The sequence below is a fragment of the Camelina sativa genome, chromosome 4 (genome assembly GCF_030686135.1).
Source record: "Camelina sativa cultivar CO46 ecotype springtype chromosome 4, ASM3068613v1".
Classification (NCBI taxonomy): Eukaryota; Viridiplantae; Streptophyta; class Magnoliopsida; order Brassicales; family Brassicaceae; genus Camelina; species Camelina sativa.
Window position 1 is genome coordinate 20,341,242 of NC_141883.1, and position 21,786 is coordinate 20,363,027.

The 21,786-nt window shown below is 37.8% G+C and overlaps 1 protein-coding gene and 1 non-coding gene across 2 annotated transcripts; both read left to right on the forward strand.

Moving 5' to 3' along the window:
• The first annotated feature begins 2,374 nt into the window (after positions 1 to 2,374).
• Positions 2,375 to 2,869, forward strand: LOC147946015 (putative splicing factor 3A subunit 1). The gene has a single exon (XM_087509456.1). The coding sequence runs from the start codon at positions 2,375 to 2,377 to the stop codon at positions 2,867 to 2,869; it is 495 nt and encodes a 164-aa protein (XP_087365582.1).
• A 6,013-nt stretch (positions 2,870 to 8,882) lies between these two features.
• On the forward strand, positions 8,883 to 8,989 carry LOC147946016 (small nucleolar RNA R71). The gene has a single exon (XR_015597908.1). It is a non-coding gene; the product is annotated as a small nucleolar RNA R71 (small nucleolar RNA).
• Positions 8,990 to 21,786: the final 12,797 nt, after the last annotated feature.

The following is a 21,786-nucleotide window of genomic DNA, read 5'->3' on the forward strand; positions in this document are numbered from 1 at the left end:
TATATGAAAGATAATTGCAACATAATTGCATCATAATAGATAGAAAGTTGAGAAATTCTAAAGAGAAACAAAAAAAAAAAGGCATGATTCATGCATGCACAAACTTTTAGTACTTTGGTATTTTTTCTTTTCCTGTTTGTAACAGATTAGTAAATCCTAAATCGAGACCTCAAGCCTGAATTTCTTAATTCAAAAAGAGGTAGGATTTAATGTATTTTAGTTTGTCACCAAAGAGAAAGCCAACATCGAAGGTGGGATTTCAAAGTTCAAACTCTGAGTCTGATCTAGATCCATAGGTGAATCATACACCATTAAATCCCCGACCCACTAGTCTTTGATATAATATATATGTAATTTTTATCTTATAAGTTATAACCTATATTACTTCAATAATATAATGTATGCAGTTTACCAAACAAAGAACATAATACACATGCGGATTTGAATATGATGACCAAAACAAAAAATATTGATCCAAATCACTATGCTACATGTTTTTGTCAGTTTTGATAAGTATTTTTATCCTACGAATCCATTTATCTTAAGAGTTTATGATCATGGACAATCCACAATAGATATGGCTAAAAAATAATCTGCATGTGATATGCACAAAAGATAGCTCAATTTGAACATTCTAAAACCAAACTTTTAATATTTATCATCTACAATAAATCATATATACTAGATCAATCCCAAATGTTGGTATAGAGATACTAATACATTGGTCAGATTTAGAGGCATATGTTGCACGGAACCCAAATATGTTCATCACATTTACAGTTGTACGTATTACGATACGTAGTACCATTTCACTTCATGGCTATAGAACTTCGTACGTCTAAAATAACTTCTTAGCCCGTGTCTTATCTTGATAGTACTAAAGATATAGTTTTATAAAGTTATGAAATATAGCAATTAGCAACCATACCTATTTCCGCATACGATTCCAAATTCCTAGCAAACACTCCATCAAGATTCTTAAATGATATGACTTTTGTATGGGGTAGATCAGATAACTTTGTAGGTCTAACTAAACCTTTTTTGTCTTGTCAAACTTTAATTGTAGAATGTAGATAACTTTGTAGTTCTAACTAAACGTATAAGTAATGAAATCTTAGCATTTAAACCAAAAAAAAAAATACAAATCAGCTTATGAATTTAGGTTAATTTGAAGACATTAGGTCAGAGATTTAGTAAAACTCCGTTTAGATGGGTAGTTTAAATTTGGCTTATCTTTGAATTAAAACGCGGACGTACGCAAGATCATAAATTTGCTATTTTAAATATTAAATTAAAGCAATGATTCTGGGTTTATTAATAAATAAAAGATCCTAAATCATAACGAATCGTTTTCCTATTTTTTTTTTTTTTTATTAATCGTAGGAAACAATCTAAACCACAGCAATTGGTTACAAATTTTTAAAAGGAGATATATATCTCGAGATGGTAGAGTTGACATTTGAGATGCATTTAGACATGGAAGTACAGTTGACTTTTCGAATCCAGAACCAAAGTACTGTTGATTTTGTAATTTGAACGATCGGCACAGTAGTACGAGCTTAGTTAAAAGTACAAATGTACAACCAAATCAACTCACTTTTATAATATCCTTTTGATAGGATATTATATTTATACTGCCTACTAGCATTTGTATATCAGTCATCATCATAAAGCCATATACTACAAAACTGATGTTTAAATATCGCTTTGATTTTAACGATGCAACACACGAGGTTCATTAGTATGCATAGTTTACATGTAAGTTGTCAAAACTTTGTGTAGTTTTAGGGTGACTTTCAAATGGTATAAAGTTTGTTCGAGACATTATATTTGCTTGAGCTGATGAATTCTTTGTTGGGGCTTTGATAATTTGTTTGTCCCCACTCAATTTAGACTCGAATGGATTGTACATTTTAAAGCTTAATTATGCTTCTGTTATTGTCGCCAAAAATGAATCTAACAAACACCAATCATAAATTCCAGTACTCAAAATATTATGACCCAAGAATTTTATGTTCGAGCTTAAAACTACAAAAAATTATGGAAATTGGTGATAGGCCATACATATTTTAAATTATATGTTTAACCTTTGCCCCATTGAAATCTAGTAGTGTAAAAAGTTTTAGACCAGGTTTCAGTAATACGCATGCTGTGGTATTAGGCAAATTAAGAAGAATGATATCACAAGTTTATATATGTAACTATGAGTCCATCAGGTATATATAGTACGTGTAGTTTTGTATCTACTTTTCAGAGATTTTTAGTTTAAGTATGAGTAGAAGAAAAAAAGTTGTCACTACAACATAGGAAGAAGAACTGAAGATAGGAGGGATCGGATGCAATATTGCATGAAGGAAAAGAAAAAGAAAAATTAATGGTAGAGAATTATGGGATGCATTTTTGTCACGATTTGATGAAGGAAGTTGTTATGAAACCTCAGTTTAAGTTTATGGAGTCAACTAATAGCATGTTCAGCTTATATAGTGTGGTCGTTGATGCGTATTCCAGAGTATTAGAGCCTTCCCATGATACATGTACGGCGACTGTTCTTGAAGATTTTTTCCTCCGTCTACAGTTGCAGAAGCTGGAGGTGGAGGAGGAAGAAGCTATGATTGATTTGCATGCTTTTGTGAGTGGTGTTGACTATTTTGCTCACTTGGAGGATGCCGACTATTCTGCTTTAATGCCACCACCTGATCTCCTTTCAGTTATCATAAACGGAATACCTGGAATACAGAAGAGGAAAATAACGGTTTCAAGTGAGCGCCTTCCACTGGATGGTAAGTTTGCAGACCCTTCAATGGGGATGATGCAACCAGAGGCAAAGAGACAAAAGTTTGACGAGTCAGCTCTTGTTCCAGAAGACTAGTTTCTGGCTCAAAATCTGGATAACAGGTCACTTGCACATTACAATGTTGGAGCAGGAGACATCCTAACAGTCTCTTGGTGAGAAGGCCAGGCTTTGTGTACAAGGAAATCCATGCTTTTGTTTCGGTCTTTAATTACTTTGGCTCAAGTTTGTGCTGGATTGGCTTAAGTCAAACTTTTATTAATTAAATCTGTTTAAATAATAGATACAAATGTGGTGTAAAAAGGTTGCATGCATATCGTGAGAGATATATGAACTCTATATAAACGAGAAACATCCGCTTCGGGCTAAGTTTAACATTGACAGTTGACAAAAAAACATACTGCATTAATACTACAATCGAAGTATCTAACTTAGTAATCTATATATAATCAAGAAATATCCTCTTCGCACTAAATTCAACATTCAAAGTTGACAAGATACATATTGCATTATAAACAAAAGATAATTGTTGCTATTCAAAGTAAGAAAGATTCTAGTTGCTATTGATATAAAAAAAAACTAGAATCTAAACATCTTGATTAAACCAAAACTAATTATCTATTTCATTGACTGAGCAAAGTCAATTTATCAGTGTACCCATCAATATGGTTTAGAGGTTGAGGCTGAAAACGGCGGCGAGACGCATACTGAAAGCAGCTTCTTCCTTCCTCTGTTCTCGGTACACCAATTATACAAGGCATTCATTCCTCCTTCCTTCATGAACGATACTCTACAAGTAGTACAAAGCATTTATTCAGCTAGTATCAAAGAAAAATGAAAAGAGGACAATACATCGAATAACATAATTCAGCTATGATCAGAGATAACTAATTTGAGATAATAATATATAACATAGAACGATATGATCACATGGACAACGCTATACTCAGCAGACAGCTTCTCTTGTATGATCGAGAAGTTATGGCATTTCTCTATACTAACAAATGTTCCCAACATAGTGCCATAACGATTGATTCATCTTGCCCCTAGTAACATGTGGATCAAACCAACAACAGGATCGGTGCAACTATTACCAGAGATACTTAAGAGTGGTATATACGCTATCAAGTGATTGCGTTAAAGCACACATTGATACAAATTACGTGAAATAGTGTATATATAAGAAAAAGAGGAGATGACACATACTGCTTCAGCTGCATCTTTTGCTGCTCTGAACCGCCTAGCTCTCTGTTGATTCATTTTAGCCCTGGAGCAACACCATCAGCAAATTACACAACACCAAATACAATGAAACTGATCTAGAGTTAAATCAATAACCCAAAGCACACTCAACCACGATCTAGTGGTGTCGTCGTAGCACTTCAGGGTCGAATCCACAGAGACCAAACGATACACTATGAAATTATATAGACCGAGTATAGCTAAAGCAAAGAGGAAGTTTGTTTTGCAAGTAACAGAATTAAAACAGAAAATAAATAAGAGTTTGTAAATTTAAGAGAAAGTATTGGGCGCAGAGAATCAATCAAGGGTTATGATCACGAAATTGGGTGATGGATTGGGATAACTTTAGGAACCGCTCTTGAACTCAAATCTCAAATATAAAACTAACCTACTGTCGCAGCATTAGTTTTCTATGCAAGGAATTGAATGAATCCTAAACCGTCGTTTGAATCTAAACAATCCTAGCAAGCAATAAGTTCAAGTTTGATTTGTTCACAAGGTGCCCCAACTTCAACTGTCGTTGGCTGAGGATCACCTTGCTCACCTATGTTCTTTCAAGTAATTCAACAACACTTTTGATGCCTAGATGAATTAAACCTAAGATCATAAACTAGGTAGCTAATCTAGTTTAAGCAATAAAAACAACAATAGATGAAGAACACAAGAGATCAATCCCAAATCTAACAACCTAAATCAATAAATCATAAAACCCCCTTTTGAAACCCGAAACCCAACAGAGAGACTACTCAGACATCGAACAGAAACAATCACAAATCAAATATGAAGAGAACATGTTTGAATTGCAAAAGAAGTAAAAAGGGTTCAGAATTCTTCTCCAAAAGGTTAGAAAGGGTAAGAGATCTTCTCCCAAGCTTACAAGTGCTCAAAAACGGCGTAGAGTAAAAGTTGTCTTTCTAGGGGTCGACCCCCGTGCTTAAATAGTAAAATAAATCCCTAAAAAGTCGGTTTAAATCAGAAAAGGAAAGATTGCGTCGGGGACGGGATTGGTCGATCTCGCGAGGATCAGTCGATCCGGAATGTATTTCTGCTCTTACTCCATCTGCCTTCTAGCTCGATCAGTCTTCAACCAATTAAGCTCCAGATGCATATTTTCATCCCCAAAACGCTCAGATTCCTTCCAAAGTCACCTAGAACCTGTAAAGACCCACAAAAGACAAAAAGGACTCTAAAAGCACACTTGGACCTAAGAAAAGACTCAAAACAATCCTAAAAACTATGGTCAAAACCTATAAAATACAGACACATCAATTCCCCCGGACTTGAATCTTTGCTTGTCCTGAAGCAAGAACAGACAAAAACTCAGGAACAGAGAAAAGGTTTGAAAGTGGAAACTCACATTATTCTTGGGAACCTCTTCTTTACACTCTTCATCACATCAAATTAAGAACTACTTTTTGTACTCTGCCCATGATTAGGATCAACACTCCCTACTCTGAACTCCACGGCCTTAGAGAACCTTCAGTCTCCCCATCGTTGTCTCTCTACATCAGATTAGCAAAAAGGTGCGGTCTTACCATGGGAGTATCGATCATTGAACTGTTGACTCCTTCAACCTCTTATCGCCCAAGACCTCCTCTTATGCTCCCTTTCCTCTCTCTTTTCTCACTTCCAAAGGATTGATTTCTCCCTAATTTTCTAGGGTATCATTTTATTTTTTTTATCAATCCTTTGCTCTTTTCTTGCAGACAGGTTTCCATGAGTTCCGAAGGATGCACGGGTTTACGCACAACCCTCGGTTCACTTCTTTTATTACCTATATCCTCTTCTTCTCATAATTTTTTTTCTTTTCTCTCCTTTTTTTTATTTTTTACTGAGTACTGAAGGGAAGAGAGAGGGGAAGCATACTTTGTGAGGAGTTGCATATCTCGTGAGGCTTGAAGGGAGGAGTCTTGTCCGATGTATACCAAGCCCCAAGGTAAGAAATTAAATCCGGTTAAGTCCTGTTAAAGCTAGAGTCAACTTCTGGTTCGACTTAGTGTTCTCCTTGGCGAGTGTCTTTTGGGGCTTGTTGAGACTGCTCATGTTCATTCCAAGCTTCATTCCAAATCAGAGGTACAAAAGTAATCATAAGAGTGTTAGTTCAAAGCAAAAGGTTCCTAGAAATGATCATAGTTTCCCAATTTTTTTTTTTTTTAGACACGACAAACTGACTCAAACAAAAGAAAAATCAAAAGAAACAGCCAAAGAAAACGATATTAGTAACTTGGAGACATCCCTCCCCCAGACTTACTTCACACCGTCCCGGTGTGAAAGCAAAGCTGAGGAAAGAACAAATCCCACAAAGAAAATAAGAAAAATGAAAAAGAAAAAGTAAGGACAAGAAACAAAAACCAGTGATCTCGCAGTTGGTGTCGGAGTTGTGTTGGCAAGGGTGGGGATCGATTGGTCTCTGAATGGGATCGATTGATCTGAAACATTATTGAACTTGGAGATACCCACAGCAAACCAACGGGATCGACCGATCTGTAAGGAGGATCGATCGATCCGAAGCTCCTGGAACAAAAAATTTCGGATCTTCTGCGTTTGGAACCTGTTCCTGAAAATACTTAACACCAGACGTGATTTCACAGTAATAAATCCTAAAAACAAAACCTAAATCCTAAGACAAATAAAAATTAAAGGGTAAGCCAGCACAAATCCCATGGGTTGCCTCCCATAAGCGCTTGTTTAAGGTCTATAGCTTGACCGTGGTTTCAGGTGTCAAGTGATGGGAGGATGAGAACTCATATCAGAACAAGCTCTCCAATTCGTAAGCTTAAGCTCCAGAATTTTTTTCAGCATATCATCCATTGCTTCTTGGCCTTTCTCTTTGAACTCTGGAGTGAGGATGGCTGTAACCTTAGAAAAAGGCCGAGACTTTCCTTTACACTTCACCTTGTACTCAATGGTGTCTCTAACATATTTCTGGGGTACCAAGGTTATGTGAAGATCTGGTATTACTCTCTCTATCTTTGGCTTGTCTCTCTTCTTAACCTTCTTAGAAGAATGAGTGTATCCATCCAGGACTTCGTTGACCCCATTCTTATCACCATTCTCTCCCATTGTCATGACATCCACCTCCTTCTCATGTTCTACAACTAGACAAGAGCCATGTCGTATAGCTTTATTTGCAGTGATTGCGTTGTAGAAGACTTTATCATCAATGTTGGAGAAAGTGATCCCCTTATTAGGCAAGTCAACAACTGCTCCCACTGTTGCTAAGAAAGGTCTCCCAAGAATCAAAGGCATAACAGAACCCCCGCTCATTTCCACAACATGAAAATCTGTAGCAACCAAGCAATTCCCAACTCGAACATCTAAATTGTTAATGAAGCCTTGTGGAGTCGTGGTGACAGCATTTGCAAACTTTAGAGAAACCTTAGAAGCCTTCATATCATCAATCCCCAACCTCTCTGCAACAGCCTTAGACATTACGTTCACACTGGATCCAGTGTCACAAAGGGAATCCTCAAAGTTCACTCCTAAGATGGAGCATGGAACAACAAATTTTCCTGGATCTTCTAATTTGGGTAGTCTTTTCAAAGCTGGAGCATGAATGTTCTTCTTCTCTAGAGCCAAAAACGCCTTAACCTCCACCAAATCTTTTTCTTCAACCACAACATCATTGTAAACCTTCTTAAACAAAGAGATATGCTTTACTGCCTCTGTAAAGGAAATGTCAGCTGTGAACTCACTCATAACTTCTTTGTACCGATCATACTTCTTTTCATCCAGAGGTTTCTTCACATGTCTTCTTGGAAAAGGAATTTGTGGCCTATAGGGCTTTGGTTCCACAAGAAGTGATTCCTTAGCATCTGTATCAGAGACAAACAAGCTGGAATTTTCCATACCTAAAACAGGGACTGACCGTTCTGTACGTAGATCGGTCGATCTGAGACTTTCCGAGACAAGTTCTTCGTCAATGACGGGATCAATCGATCTATAAGGGGGATCGGTCAGTCCAACTTCTCTGGGGATCAAACTCGAATTATCAGAATGGATGGGACCGGCTGGTCTAGTCTCAGGATTGATCGATCCCGTCTCTGCGGAAGCCAAAAATGAGTTGATCCCACCATGGAGTGTTATAGCATTGCATGACTCTTTGTTCTTAGAGCTAGAAGAAATAGCAGAGACTCTCTTATCAATGGAATCAACACGTGAACTCAACCTCTCAAATTTCCCAGTCAAATCATTGTACATGCTATCAATCTTGACATTAATCTCAGCAGAACTTTTCTTATGGCCCTCCAACAGTGCTTGCATCATCAATTCGAGTTTGTTATCTTGTGGAGCTGCAGATGGAGCGTGGTATCCTTGGGTATTTGAGCTATTAAATCCAACACCTCTGTTCTGAAATCCTTGTGGGAAGTTACCTTGTTGATTATGTGGAGGATACACTTGATCTTGAGGATTCTCAACGTTGGTGCTTTTGTAGGAGAGATTAGGATGATTTCTATAATTCTGATTAAACCCATGATTCTGATAGTTCCCTTTTCCTCCTACATAGTTCAACTCCTCTGTTCCCTCAAAATCTGAATTCACTCCAACTTGCTGATACGCACCCGTCTGCCCGTCGCACATGTTGACAGCTTGCTGATCTCTCTTCAAAAGAAGGTCTACCTTGGCAGTGAGACTCTTAATAACATCTGTATTCACGGAGCTAACAACACGCACAGAACGATCATACTCATGGCTATGATTGCTGTTACTCGCTGCAAGGTTTTCGATCAAGAGGTTTGCTTCAGCGGTAGTGTTAGTAGAAAAATCTCCTCTGCTGGCAGTATCGAGTGCCATCTGGTACTTCTGGTCAATTCCTCCATAGAAGATGTTCATAAGATTCTCTTGTGAAAAGCCATGATGAGGACAGTCCCTCATATACTCCTTGAATCTCTCCCACGCTTCACAAAAAGACTCTGTACCACCTTGTGAGAAGGTAGTGATCTTGCTCCTTAACATAGCGGATCGTGACTTAGTGTAGAAGTGGTTTAAAAACGCTGCTCTACACTGCTCCCAAGTGGTAAGTGATCCTCGGTCCAAGAGATTTAGCCATCTCAAAGCCTTATCTCCTAAAGAGAATTGGAACAAAGTCAACATGAGGTAATCATATGGAACTCCATTAGACCTTGTTGTACTAGCCAATCTCTCAAAAGCTTCAATATGGTCCAAAGGGCTCTCTGATGCTAATCCATTAAACACACGGTTCTGAACCAAATTGATGAGACTGTGCTTAATCTCATAGTCTTGTCTCGCAGGAGCAGGAGGTTGAATCGCAGAACAATTCGCAAATAGCCTGTTGTGAGCATCTTCATCCCTCAAGGTGGCTTGCCTTGCAGGTGGATTCAGTTCAGCTTGCTCTTGCTGGTTCTGCCTCTGCTGTTGTTGGACGACACCCAGCTGAGGGTTGGGCGGATTAGCCCCTGTATCTCCTCCTTCGGCCATAGGGTAAGCTTGGGTTCTTGCTCTCCGGTTTTCTCGTTCAAGTTGTGCTAACTCCTTGTTTCGCAGGTTACGCAAATCAGTAGGCTTGTGGCTTCTTGTTTGCATGCACCTGAAACGAAAGAGGAAGAACGCAAGAACAAGTCAGTAAAAAAAAAGTAAAATAAACCTTAGACTAAACGTGAATCTAAAATTTCAAAGGCAACATTATGGTCCCCGGCAACGGCGCAAAATTGATCTAGAGTTAAATCAATAACCCAAAGCACACTCAACCACGATCTAGTGGTGTCGTCGTAGCACTTCAGGGTCGTATCCACAGAGACCAAACGATACACTATGAAATTATATAGACCGAGTATAGCTAAAGCAAAGAGGAAGTTTGTTTTGCAAGTAGCAGAATTAAAACAGAAAATAAATAAGAGTTTGTAAATTTAAGAGAAAGTATTGGGCGCAGAGAATCAATCAAGGGTTATGATCACAAAATTGGGTGATGGATTGGGATAACTTTAGGAACCTCTCTTGAACTCAAATCTCAAATATAAAACTAAGCTACTGTCGCAGCATTAGTTTTCTATGCAAGGAATTGAATGAATCCTAAACCGTCGTTTGAATCTAAACAATCCTAGCAAGCAATAAGTTCAAGTTTGATTTGTTCACAAGGTGCCCCAACTTCAACTGTCGTTGGTTGAGGATCACCTTGCTCACCTATGTTCTTTCAAGTAATTCAACAACACTTTTGATGCCTAGATGAATTAAACCTAAGATCATAAACTAGGTAGCTAATCTAGTTTAAGCAATAAAAACAACAATAGATGAAGAACACAAAAGATCAATCCCAAATCTAACAACCTAAATCAATAAATCATAAAACCCCCTTTTGAAACCCGAAACCCAACAGAGAGACTACTCAGACATCGAACAGAAACAATCACAAATCAAATATGAAGAGAACATGTTTGAATTGCAAAAGAAGTAAAAAGGGTTCAGAATTCTTCTCCAAAAGGTTAGAAAGGGTAAGAGATCTTCTCCCAAGCTTACAAGTGCTCAAAAACGGCGTAGAGTAAAAGTTGTCTTTCTAGGGGTCGACCCCCGTGCTTAAATAGTAAAATAAATCCCTAAAAAGTCGGTTTAAATCAGAAAAGGAAAGATTGCGTCGGGGACGGGATTGGTCGATCTCGCGAGGATCAGTCGATCCGGAATGTATTTCTGCTCTTACTCCATCTGCCTTCTAGCTCGATCAGTCTTCAACCAATTAAGCTCCAGATGCATATTTTCATCCCCAAAACGCTCAGATTCCTTCCAAAGTCACCTAGAACCTGTAAAGACCCACAAAAGACAAAAAGGACTCTAAAAGCACACTTGGACCTAAGAAAAGACTCAAAACAATCCTAAAAACTATGGTCAAAACCTATAAAATACAGACACATCAGAAACAAATTTCACAAACACAGATAAAACTAAAACCCAACTTACACAATGTAAATGCCATAGACAGAGACAAACACACACACACACACACACACACTCACCAATAGCCATGAATAAGAGCTTCCGAGGTCGAACCATCACAAAAAGCCTATCAATGTAATCCAACATACATTGAAAATTTTCCTGAAGAACTAGGTAGAGATTGTGACCTTAAACCCCAACGTTGTAGCCACAAGACTTAGTGGTGCTGCGGCTGGAGTGAACGGGAACGACGCTCCTTTAGGTCAGGGGAGGAATTAAACAACTTGCTATTTATGTTATTCGATGTGTTCTTTTCATTTTTCTTTATGTTAATCGATGTCCTCTTTCCATTTTTCTCTGCGCAGCTTGACAACATCAAATCTCCTTCTGACTTGTTCACTTCGGTTTATGCTGCTTTGTTGGGAATAATAGTTCTCTAATTTGCTCTTCTGCCTTGTCTTCTGATATTACATGCATGAGTTTTGATTGGCATGACGTGTTACAACAACATATTACTCTGTTGATACACACAGTTTCTCAGATATCATAGATCAGGATCAAGGTTTTAGAATATCAAAGCAGAGAACCGATTCTAGAGTTAAGTTGCAGCTAATTTACGTCTGCTTGAACACCGTTATGTGTCCAACACAGAGATTTGAGGGCTTCAGTTAGTTTATCACTAGATTCTTCTAAACGTCTTATGATTCCAGTGATGCATGAGCAATAGCATCAGGTTGTGCTTTTCTGATCTTACAAATCACACCACGTTTTAGAAAGAATTTAAGGCAAAAAAGTCAACCTCAGTCATTCTTGAGAATAAACAAAGACCGATTTTGTAGACTTAACTTTTACTATATTATTTCCTTAACAGACAATTACAGAGTGAGCTCTTATTTATACAACTTTGAGGAACATTCTAGGTTCTTTGACCACTCTCCTAATCTCAAGACAAGTGTTGAACATCTACACCTCCTCTAATGATAAGAGAGGATCATAACGGTTTGATAGTACAACTTCACCACCTTGTCCAGCTAATGTCTTTGTCACCTTCGTAGTCACCTTCCTCTGCTTTTCTAATTTGTCATCTTGTTGCAGATAGAGACAAGTTTGTTGTACTGCTGAACTCTGTTTTAGTAGTGGGCTTTTCATGTTTAGGCCTGAGCCCAAAACACTTTTGTCTTGGACTTGTTGTTGTAGACATTGGACTTGTTGTGGTAGACTCTCATCCCCCCCCCCCCCCCACAAACTGATGGTGGGAGGCATCACAACATTCAGTTTGTAACGAAGCTGTTGGAAGGCTTGTCGGGGAAGATACTTTGTAAACATGTCTGGAAGTTGTAAGGCGGCTGGAACATGTTGAACTTCAAGAAGACCAAGGGCAACTCTCTCACGAACATAATAATAGTCCACTTCTATATGCTTTGATCGATTGTGGAAGACTGGATTGACAAAGAGGTAAACTGCTGAGAGATTGTCACATCGGAGGATTGCTGGCTTAGTTTAAACAATTCCTAAGTCTCGAAGCACAATAGATATCCAAGTTAACTCGGATGCAGCAGCTGCAAGTGCTATGTATTCAGCTTCTGTTGATGATATCGAGACTGTGGGTTGCCGTTTTGCAGACCAGGAGATTAGATTTGAACCAAGCAACGAGCAAAAACCTGTTGTAGACCGTCTTGTGTCTTGACACCCTGCATAGTCACTGTCGCTATATAAAACCAATGGTATGTCATCACTGTAGGATACCAACGACAAGTCACTATTCCGATGCATATGTAAGCCCATCTTTGTCGTTCCTCTTATATATCGCAGGATTCTCTTTACGAGATGAAAATCTGATTCTATTGGAGCATGCATCCGCTGGCAGATAAAATTTACTGCAAACTGTATATCTAGTCGCGTGATTGTCAGGTACTGAAGTTTACCTGCAAGACTGCGGAAGTAGATTGGCTTAGAGTAGAGACGTGTATCTTTAAACACTTGAGCCAGAGGTTGAGGCAGCGGTGTATGGACAGGATTGCAGTTGGACATACCGGTTAGCAAGATATCATCCACATATAGCAAAATTACCATAGTATCACCATTATGATGATAAACAAAAAGGGATAGATCTGCTTTGCTGCACACAAAACCATATTCAATGAGAAAGTTACTGAACTTATCAAACCAAGCTCTGGGAGCCTGTTTCAGTCCAAAGAGGGCTTTCTTCAAGGAACACACATGGTTGGGCATTGTAATATCCTCAAAGCCTGGAGGTTGAATCATGAAAACTTCCTCCTGTAAGTCACCATGCAAAAAGGCATTTTTGACATCTAATTGAGTAATGCTCCAGTTCTTGGAAGTAGTAACTGCTAGAACAATACAAATGGTAGATGTTCGAACCACAGGACTATATGTCTCTGTAAAATCCACAGCCTCTTCTTGATCGTATCCCTTGGCAACCAGTCTTGCTTTAAGCTTGTTTAGAGAACCATTAGCATTTAACTTTACAGTGAACACCCATCTGCAACCAAGAATATTCATCTCAGCAGTAGCAGGAGTCAAGATCCAAGTGTGATTTTTGTAAATGGAATCGAGCTCCTCAAGCATAGCTTGTCGCCAACCCGGATGAGCCAAAGCCTCAACTACTGTCTTTGGTAACGACGATATGGTCTTACTGGCAACCAGAGCATATCGAGGATTAGGTTTACGAATCCCATGCTTAGACCGAGTAGTCATTGAATGGCTTCCTCACTCTGTATTAGGAATCTCTGGTGCAGCAACCTCACCAGTCTCTGTTGATGATGCGGTTGTAACAGTGTCTGCTGTATTTGGAGCAGAGTGAGTTGCAGGATTGAGTTGAACCTCTTGTTGTTGCGACATATCTGACCCCACTTCTGACACCATTTGATTTGTGTCAGGATATTCAACCGCCTGAGAAGAAACGGATGGAAGTAAATGAGGAATTGCAGAGGAATTCTCACCCTGTTGCCACGCTTGTAGCAAACCACTTTTGTATTGTGTAGCTAAATGTTTGTATTGATGCTCAAATGGAAAACACTGCTCATCAAAGATCACATGACGAGAGATATAAACCCGACCAGTCGGTGGATAAAGGCATCGATAACCTTTATACTGCGGATGATACCCAAGAAAAACACATTGAAGGGATCGTGGCTCAAATTTGTGTTGTGTGTAAGGTCTTAAGCAAGGATAACAGGCAGAACCAAAGATCCTGAGAAAGGAGTAGTCCTGTGACTTGTTGTATAACACCTCTGCTGGACTTTTCTGGTCTAGAGTTGCTGAGGGAATCATATTACTGATAAAGTTTGCAGAATAAAAGGCTTCAACCTAGTAACGAAGTGGAGTCTTGCTTTGAAACAACATTGATAGCCCCAATTCAGTAAGATGTCTGTGTTTTCTTTCTGCAATACCGTTTTGTTGTGGAGTAGACGGACATGACAGTAAATGCTTAATACCATGATCTTGCTAATGCTTCATGAATCTCGTACTCATAAACTCACCTCCTCCATCACTCTGAAACACTTTTATTTTCTTGGCAAACTGAGTTTCAATTTGTTTTTATAAGACCAGGAACACATCACAGAAATCAGACTTCCTTTTTAAAGGGTTTAGCCAAGAGTAACGAGAGAAATTGTCAACAAAAACTGCATAATATTTGAAACCTTGAACTGATACAACTGGAGAGGGTCCCCAAAGATCACAATGGATTCGATCAATGGGTTCCTTGGCATGAAATTCAGAATTAAAAAACGGTAATTGACAACTCTTTCCCATTTGGCAAGGTCCACAAACAGGAGATGTGTTGCTCTTATTGATTGTTATTGCCTTGCTATTCCTTAGATGCTGAAGAACTTGGAAGTTTGCATGTCCTAGACGTTGGTGCCACACCATATCACTAGCCGCACACTGTCGATTTGAGAAGAGAGCCACAAACTCCTTGTTCTCCAACATATAAAGAGTCTTACGACGAGGTCCTTTTGTCACCACTTTCTCAGTTCTCAGATCAATCACATACACATCATTAGCATCAAAAAACACACCACAGGGATAGTCATCACAAAGTTTAGAGACTGACAGTAAAGATTGTTTCATAGATGGACAAACAAGTACATCTAAGAGAGGTAAACTACCTGCATTCGTGGTGAGCGTTGTGGAACCAACATGAGTAATGGGAAGATGAGCTCCATCACCAACCATTACCGTCTTTGGTCCATTGTAGGGTGTGACTGCAGATAACTGATTGGTTGTAGAGGTGACATGTGCAGAGGAACCAGAGTCTGTAACCCACTCTTGACCACAACTATCTCAGACCTGAAGAGCAGCAAGAGCTTGTGGCACATCATCACTCTGATAAGCATTATCAAACCTGTTCCAGCACTTAAGAGCAACATGACCGACTCTTCCACAGATTTGACAAATAGGACGACTGTTGTTGGATCCTCCAGACTAAGACTGATTCCAACCAGAGTTGTTAACCTGTTGACAGAAACCACGACCACGAGTAGAGAAGTTGCCTCGACCTCCTCGACCACGAAAATTCTATCCACGGCCACGGTAACCAGAGAAACCACCTCTTTGAGCTTGAAAAGCCAAGTTCGGCGAGACATCCAAAGCAGACTCATACGACTGCAACTTCGAGTCGAAACCAGAGACCTCAAGAACCACATCATTAAATGTAGGAGAAGGTAAACGAGACAAGGAACTTTGGATAACAGTAGCAATAGGGTCATATTCCCTAGCTAATCCATTCATAAACAGAACAACCTTCATGGACTCATTAACATGCTTGCCTATCGCACTAAGATTATCACAGACAACACGAAACTCTCGGCAATACACAGAAAAACTCAAACTCTTATCTTTCATGTTCAAAAGATTAAGGCGACGAAGCAACTCACACTCTCTAGACACGAAGCTTCGATTGAAACTAGATGCAACAGACATCCATACCTCCTGAGAAGTTGACAGAGCATGAACGAACCAAGAACCTCTTCAGAGAGGGTTCCAAAAAGCCATGACGGGATAAGCTCATCAGTACAGATCCAAGCCTCATAAGCTGGATTGGGGTTGGTGACTTGTTGTCCGTTGACAGTAGTAACTCGAGTAGCTGCAGGCTTTGGAATTTCACCATTAACGAAACCGAGCAACTTCTGGGAGCAGAGCAGAGATTCGAACTGAGTTTTCCACAAGAGATAGTTGGTGTCACTCAGCTTGATAGTAACAGAACTCGCAACACGAATAATAGAAGGAAAAGGATAAGTATCGAGTCTTTCTGCCATGACAGCAACCTGTTAGGGTTTTAAGAAAGCTCTAATACCATGAGAATATACAAAGACCGATTTTGTAGACTGAACTTTTACTGTATTATTTCCTTAACAGACAATTACAGAGTGAGCTCTTATTTATATAACTTTGAGGAACATTCTAGGATCTTTGACAACTCTCCTAATCTCAAGACAAGTGTTGAACATCTACACCTCCTCTAATGATAAGAGAGGATCATAACGGCTTGATAGTACAACATCAACACCTTGTCCAGCTAATGTCTTTGTCACCTTCGTAGTCACCTTCCTCTGCTTTTCCACTTTGTCGTCTTGTTGCAGAGAGAGACAAGTTTGTTGTACTGCTGGACTCTGTTTTGGTAGTGGGATTTTCATGTTTAGGCCTGAGCCCAAAACACTTTTGTCTTGGACTTGTTGTTGTAGACATTGGACTTGTTGTGGTAGACTCTCAATTCTCTTCGCAAAAAACATGGGATGACAACTCCTCATTGTTTCCAAATTTGCCAAAGTCTCCAAGTGATTCATCGGAATCGGAATCATCATCATCGTCGTCATCATCTTCATCCTCTAGAACAACAACCCATTCCTGAAGTCAAGAATATGGTACCTAGTGAAGCATACTAATACATGGCAAAAGTATTCCTCTCATAGAATTCCTTTGTGACTTAGTATAAAAGATGAAATAAAATATGTTAAACCTCCTCATCTTCGTCTTCAGTTTCAAAGTCATCATCATCAGTTTCAAAGTCACTATCAGATAGACCCATCAGCTCCATTTTTTGATCATCTCCATTGTATCAAAACCTACTATTACTTGCTGCAATGCATCCACAACATATTAAAGGTTAGTACAGATTAAGGCAGTGATAAACCTACACAGAACAGTATAGTCAGCTATAACCAATAGAAACATACTGAAGCTAGAAGGCTGCTTACTGATTCATGTGTGTACGTTTTGATTTAAAATAATGTTGAATGAACAAAACAAAAAAAATGGAAAACGTCACAAGATAGCCTTCTAGCTTTAGCTAATCTAACAGAAAAAAGAACAGATCTCTCATCCGACAAAGCTTGGATTCGAAACACATACCATACACATACCCCATTTCGCTATACAAATTACACAACGCCAAACACAATGAAACAAATTTCACAAACACAATTAAAACTAAAACCCAAACTAAAACTAAGTTTGACAGTGTTAGGTAGAACAAACCATGACAGGGAACTAAGGATGATTAATTTTTCTCTTACTTCCATTCTGATCTGTTATATATGGTAATATCTGGCAAGAGAATATTCTCATGAACTCCATCACCAATTGAACCGGTAAGCATCAAGGTTCCTTTATTGTTCACCTGAACAAGACAATGAATTTGTTTTACAACAAATATGAATATGAGAAGAAAGCCTAAAGAATCAATCTTTGAGACTTTGACTGGTTCCAAGGTTCACAGAAAAAGTATCTAACGTAGTACTAAATTTGACAAGAAACATAACTGCATTTCCTACAAAGTATCTATAAACATAAAGATAAGCTATTTATAAAAACTAGAGTCTATTAATATCTTGATGAAACCAAAACTCACCATCATCAAGACGCAGCATTTTATCTGTGATGTTCATATATTTTGCCTTGTTTTCCCTTAGTATATTTACATATTTTGTATGATTTTCTATCTCATTTGTCCATTATTGCATAGTTTTAGAACTGTTTATGCATTATAGTAGATTTGCATTGCATTTGCATAGTTTCTTGCATAAACAGGTGATTTTGGATCCTAAGGAGCATGGAAGTGATGCTGAAGCAGATTGGAACTGTCAAGAGAAGGAAACAAGAGATTTGGAGCTGAAGAATCAAGGTCCAGAAGTCCACTCGACCAAGCACTCGGCCGTGTGAGGAGAAGGACTCGACCGGATGGGAGAAGCAAAAGAAGAAGCCACTCGACCAGCACTCGACCGAGCACCTGGTCGAGTTGACCGAGCTGCCCACTTATTTTTGTTTTTAGCATTTTTAGGGATTTCCTTCCTTTTCCTATAAAAGGTCTTGTACTCTGCAGCCACAAAAGGAAAGACTTTTTAGAGTACAATTCTAGACCTAGTATTTACCCTTTTGGAGAATTATTCCTTTTTGCTTTTTATTTTGCTTAGATATTTTAGACACTTTTCTTTATTTTCTAAGAAATCTTTGATACTTGTTGGTTTCATAACTTTCAAAGTATTAAGAATTTGAGTTTGATTTCTTCTTCAATATTGTAGATCTTCATCTCATCTTTCTAATCATGCAAGTTTCATTGATTTCTGGGTTTATTACTTTGTTCATCATGTTTTGTGATTGTGAGTAGTGGTTTAGGATCTTAAGAATGGGTTAGGCTGGATGTTGGTTGTGGTTGTTTAGATTGGTTAAGCTTGTTTGTTATAGACCTCTTCTAGGCTAGATATGCTCTATGCTAATCTTATATCTGAGAGGGTAATGTTAGATCTTAAGCTTCTTAGCATCACACCAATGTCTAAGTTGTTAGATAAGGCTAGATCTAGAGATTATCATGAAGCATGCTAAGAGATTAGATGTTTTGTTGATTTTTGACTTTAATGATCTGTTGTTTAATGCCTGCTTTTATATGATCTTTGCTAGTGAGAGCTAGACTGGGAATATCTTAGCTTGATTGTTATTGTCATGAGAATGGATTAACATGTATTAGAAGATTATTTTCTAGAGATAGCTCATTGTTGATTGAGGTTTGTTGACCAATTTAGATAGCCATAGCTTGAGTCCATCCCATGAATCCATCCTTAAGACCTTTCTTTGTTTATTGATTTCCTTTTTAAGTATTGTTAATTGATTGATGCTTGCTCTGTTTCAATATTTGCTCTGTTTCTGGCATTCGCTCATCAACTCGACCATCCACTCGATCGAGTGCTTGCTCGAGCTCCTTCGAGAGTTCCTGTTTTATGTTCTGCATATTTCTGTTTCATTCCCTGTCTCATTCTAGTTGCATTTCATGTTGCATTCATTTAGTTTTTGTTTAATCATGTGGCATTACTTAGTTTGTTTACTATAATTCATGTTCTCGTTTCATTTCATTATTGCTTTAATCATTCTGTTTATTTTGCATTTAGTACCCTGTTTTTAGTAGGTTTTCATTTTGCATTTCTTAATCTTCATTAGGTTGTTAGTGACAAACATCCTTTATATTTGGCTTGACTTAGATGAGTATTCACATCCTGAATTGCTTGCATCACACTCATTATGGTTTGACATCCTTTATGCTACAACTACATAAGGGTACTTGAAACACCTTGCATCCATCTCTATATTCATCATCATATCATATCATCCATCATCATCACCCATAGAAAGCAAGTTTCAATCTGTAATGTTAATTTTGTCTAACATTTAGTTACTCAGTAACCCAGTAGTCAGTAGTCAGTAGTCACCACCACAGGAGCAAACACAAAACCGGAACACATAAAATCAATACGTTGTAACCCATCTTCCAGCCTTTGCGTATATGTCAGAAAGAAATACGCTTGGTTGTAACCCAATTGCTCAGCTGCTAGTAGACCAATGTATGTTACAGAATACACCGTGCAAGCTCCTACCTGATAGCGCTCCCCAGACTCTCTCCCTCGTTTGGTTCCATTGACATTTCTTGTATGAATGTGTAAGCTTCTTTGACCAAGAAGATCCACCATACAAGCCAAATGCTCACAACGTAGGAGTGATCTTGTAATGATCTGTCATGGGTTTGAAATAACTCCGACCTTCTTCTAGTAATCTTGTGTGGCTGCAAGCAGCGAGCGTTGTGACATAGCTTGAATCCCTTTACGGTAAAACCCATCAGTTACATAGCTTCTGACCATAACGTTAATGATGATAACGTTTCTGTCAGAAATTTCATCCAACACCTTGCGTGATGATACCACATCTTTTAGATAAGCTTAAGTCCGACACCCAAAGACGAATTGATCTTCCCAAATGATTCTGGACCGGACTGTTCTATGTGTTCTGAGATCTTGGTAAGTGTCAAGTACTTGACCAAGCAGGAAAGCCTGTTTCCTGTCCAATTTCGGTACGGACGAAGATACATTCCGTGATTTTGAGCTTCGGAAACTGTACAAGACAGAGATCGACATTGATGCCTTCACATGATCTTTGAAATCGAACATCATCAACGCCACTAGCGCGACAGCAAAATTAGCAACGGTAACGAATCGTGTGTCGGTAAGCCAGTTCTAGAGATTCAACCATCAGTCCTAAAATTTAGGAAGCTTATAAAGTTAAGTAATTATTTTAGATTCATCTTATAAAATTTGCATTTATTAAAACTTAACAATAAAATCTAAATCAAATCAACATTATTTGTTAGACCAAACTTAACAAAAATATTTCGTAAACTTAGGATATTGATTTCGCAAAATAATAGAGATCTCAAATCTTACTCCCCCTAATGAAGAAAAAAAATATTCCCTCGGTTAGAATTTTCTATTACAAAGGTTCAATAGCATTATAAATAGGCGTAATATGCTTCTAACTTCTTACGATTCCAAATTTGAAAACACTATATAAAGTGTTTAATACATTTTTTTAAGAGAAATTATATCCTCTAATAGCACTAATCTAAGTTTATATTCCAAACTTAGCACCCGTCCTCAAATGTTCCAAAAGTAGCACAAAATTCAAAGGGAAAGAGAGATATCAATTATTAAAATAAAATATCAATAAAATTAAAACTTAAAATCACAATCTCATCTTTCTTCCTCTCATCTCCCTTCCTCGATACACACAATACCAAAAACGAAAATCCAAAATCACAAATCTAAAAATGCAATCTTCATCACCAATCTTTTGATCTTTTCTTCTTCTTCTTCCGGCGAAGCTTCCAATCTCAGATTTGATCGTGTATCAGTTCTTCACCAATCGTGTATCAATATCATATGGAATGCTGAATCATCAAGATTAGTTAGTATAGTTTTATTTAAAATTAGTTGGACAAGTAGTATAAGACTATTACGTATGAGATTATAGAATATGAAACAAATATATTTAACATATTGTTACTTTTTCAAATATGAAATAAATTAGTTTTCAGTTTTTTCTTTAAGAATTATGTTTTATAAATTTATAGTTTAAAAAAATATATTAAATAAGAAATAAATTTGATAAAATGCACATTTTTTATATAAAAAAATAAAAATGTTAGGATTGAGTGCATAGAATTGAAACCTAATTTTATTATCATGTAATATATGAAGAAATTGTATAATCAAGAATATGCACCAAAGAATAGCTTAATGCTAAACAAAGTGATTATTTTATTTTGAATATGCACCAAGAATACTTTGATCTGAAATTAATTTAAAACAGTAATAAAATATATTTTCATATTAGGTAAATGATTGATGACAATTTGACATGCATGTAGCCTCCTTCTCCTAAGCTTTAATAAAAGCAAAGATGTTCGTAATATGCGTACATACTTATGTACGTTTTCTATGGAAAAGCCAGCCTAGCTCCTAAAACCTAGAGTCTAGACCACATCATTAGAGGATTAAAAAAAAATAAAGAAAAAGAGAAAGAAA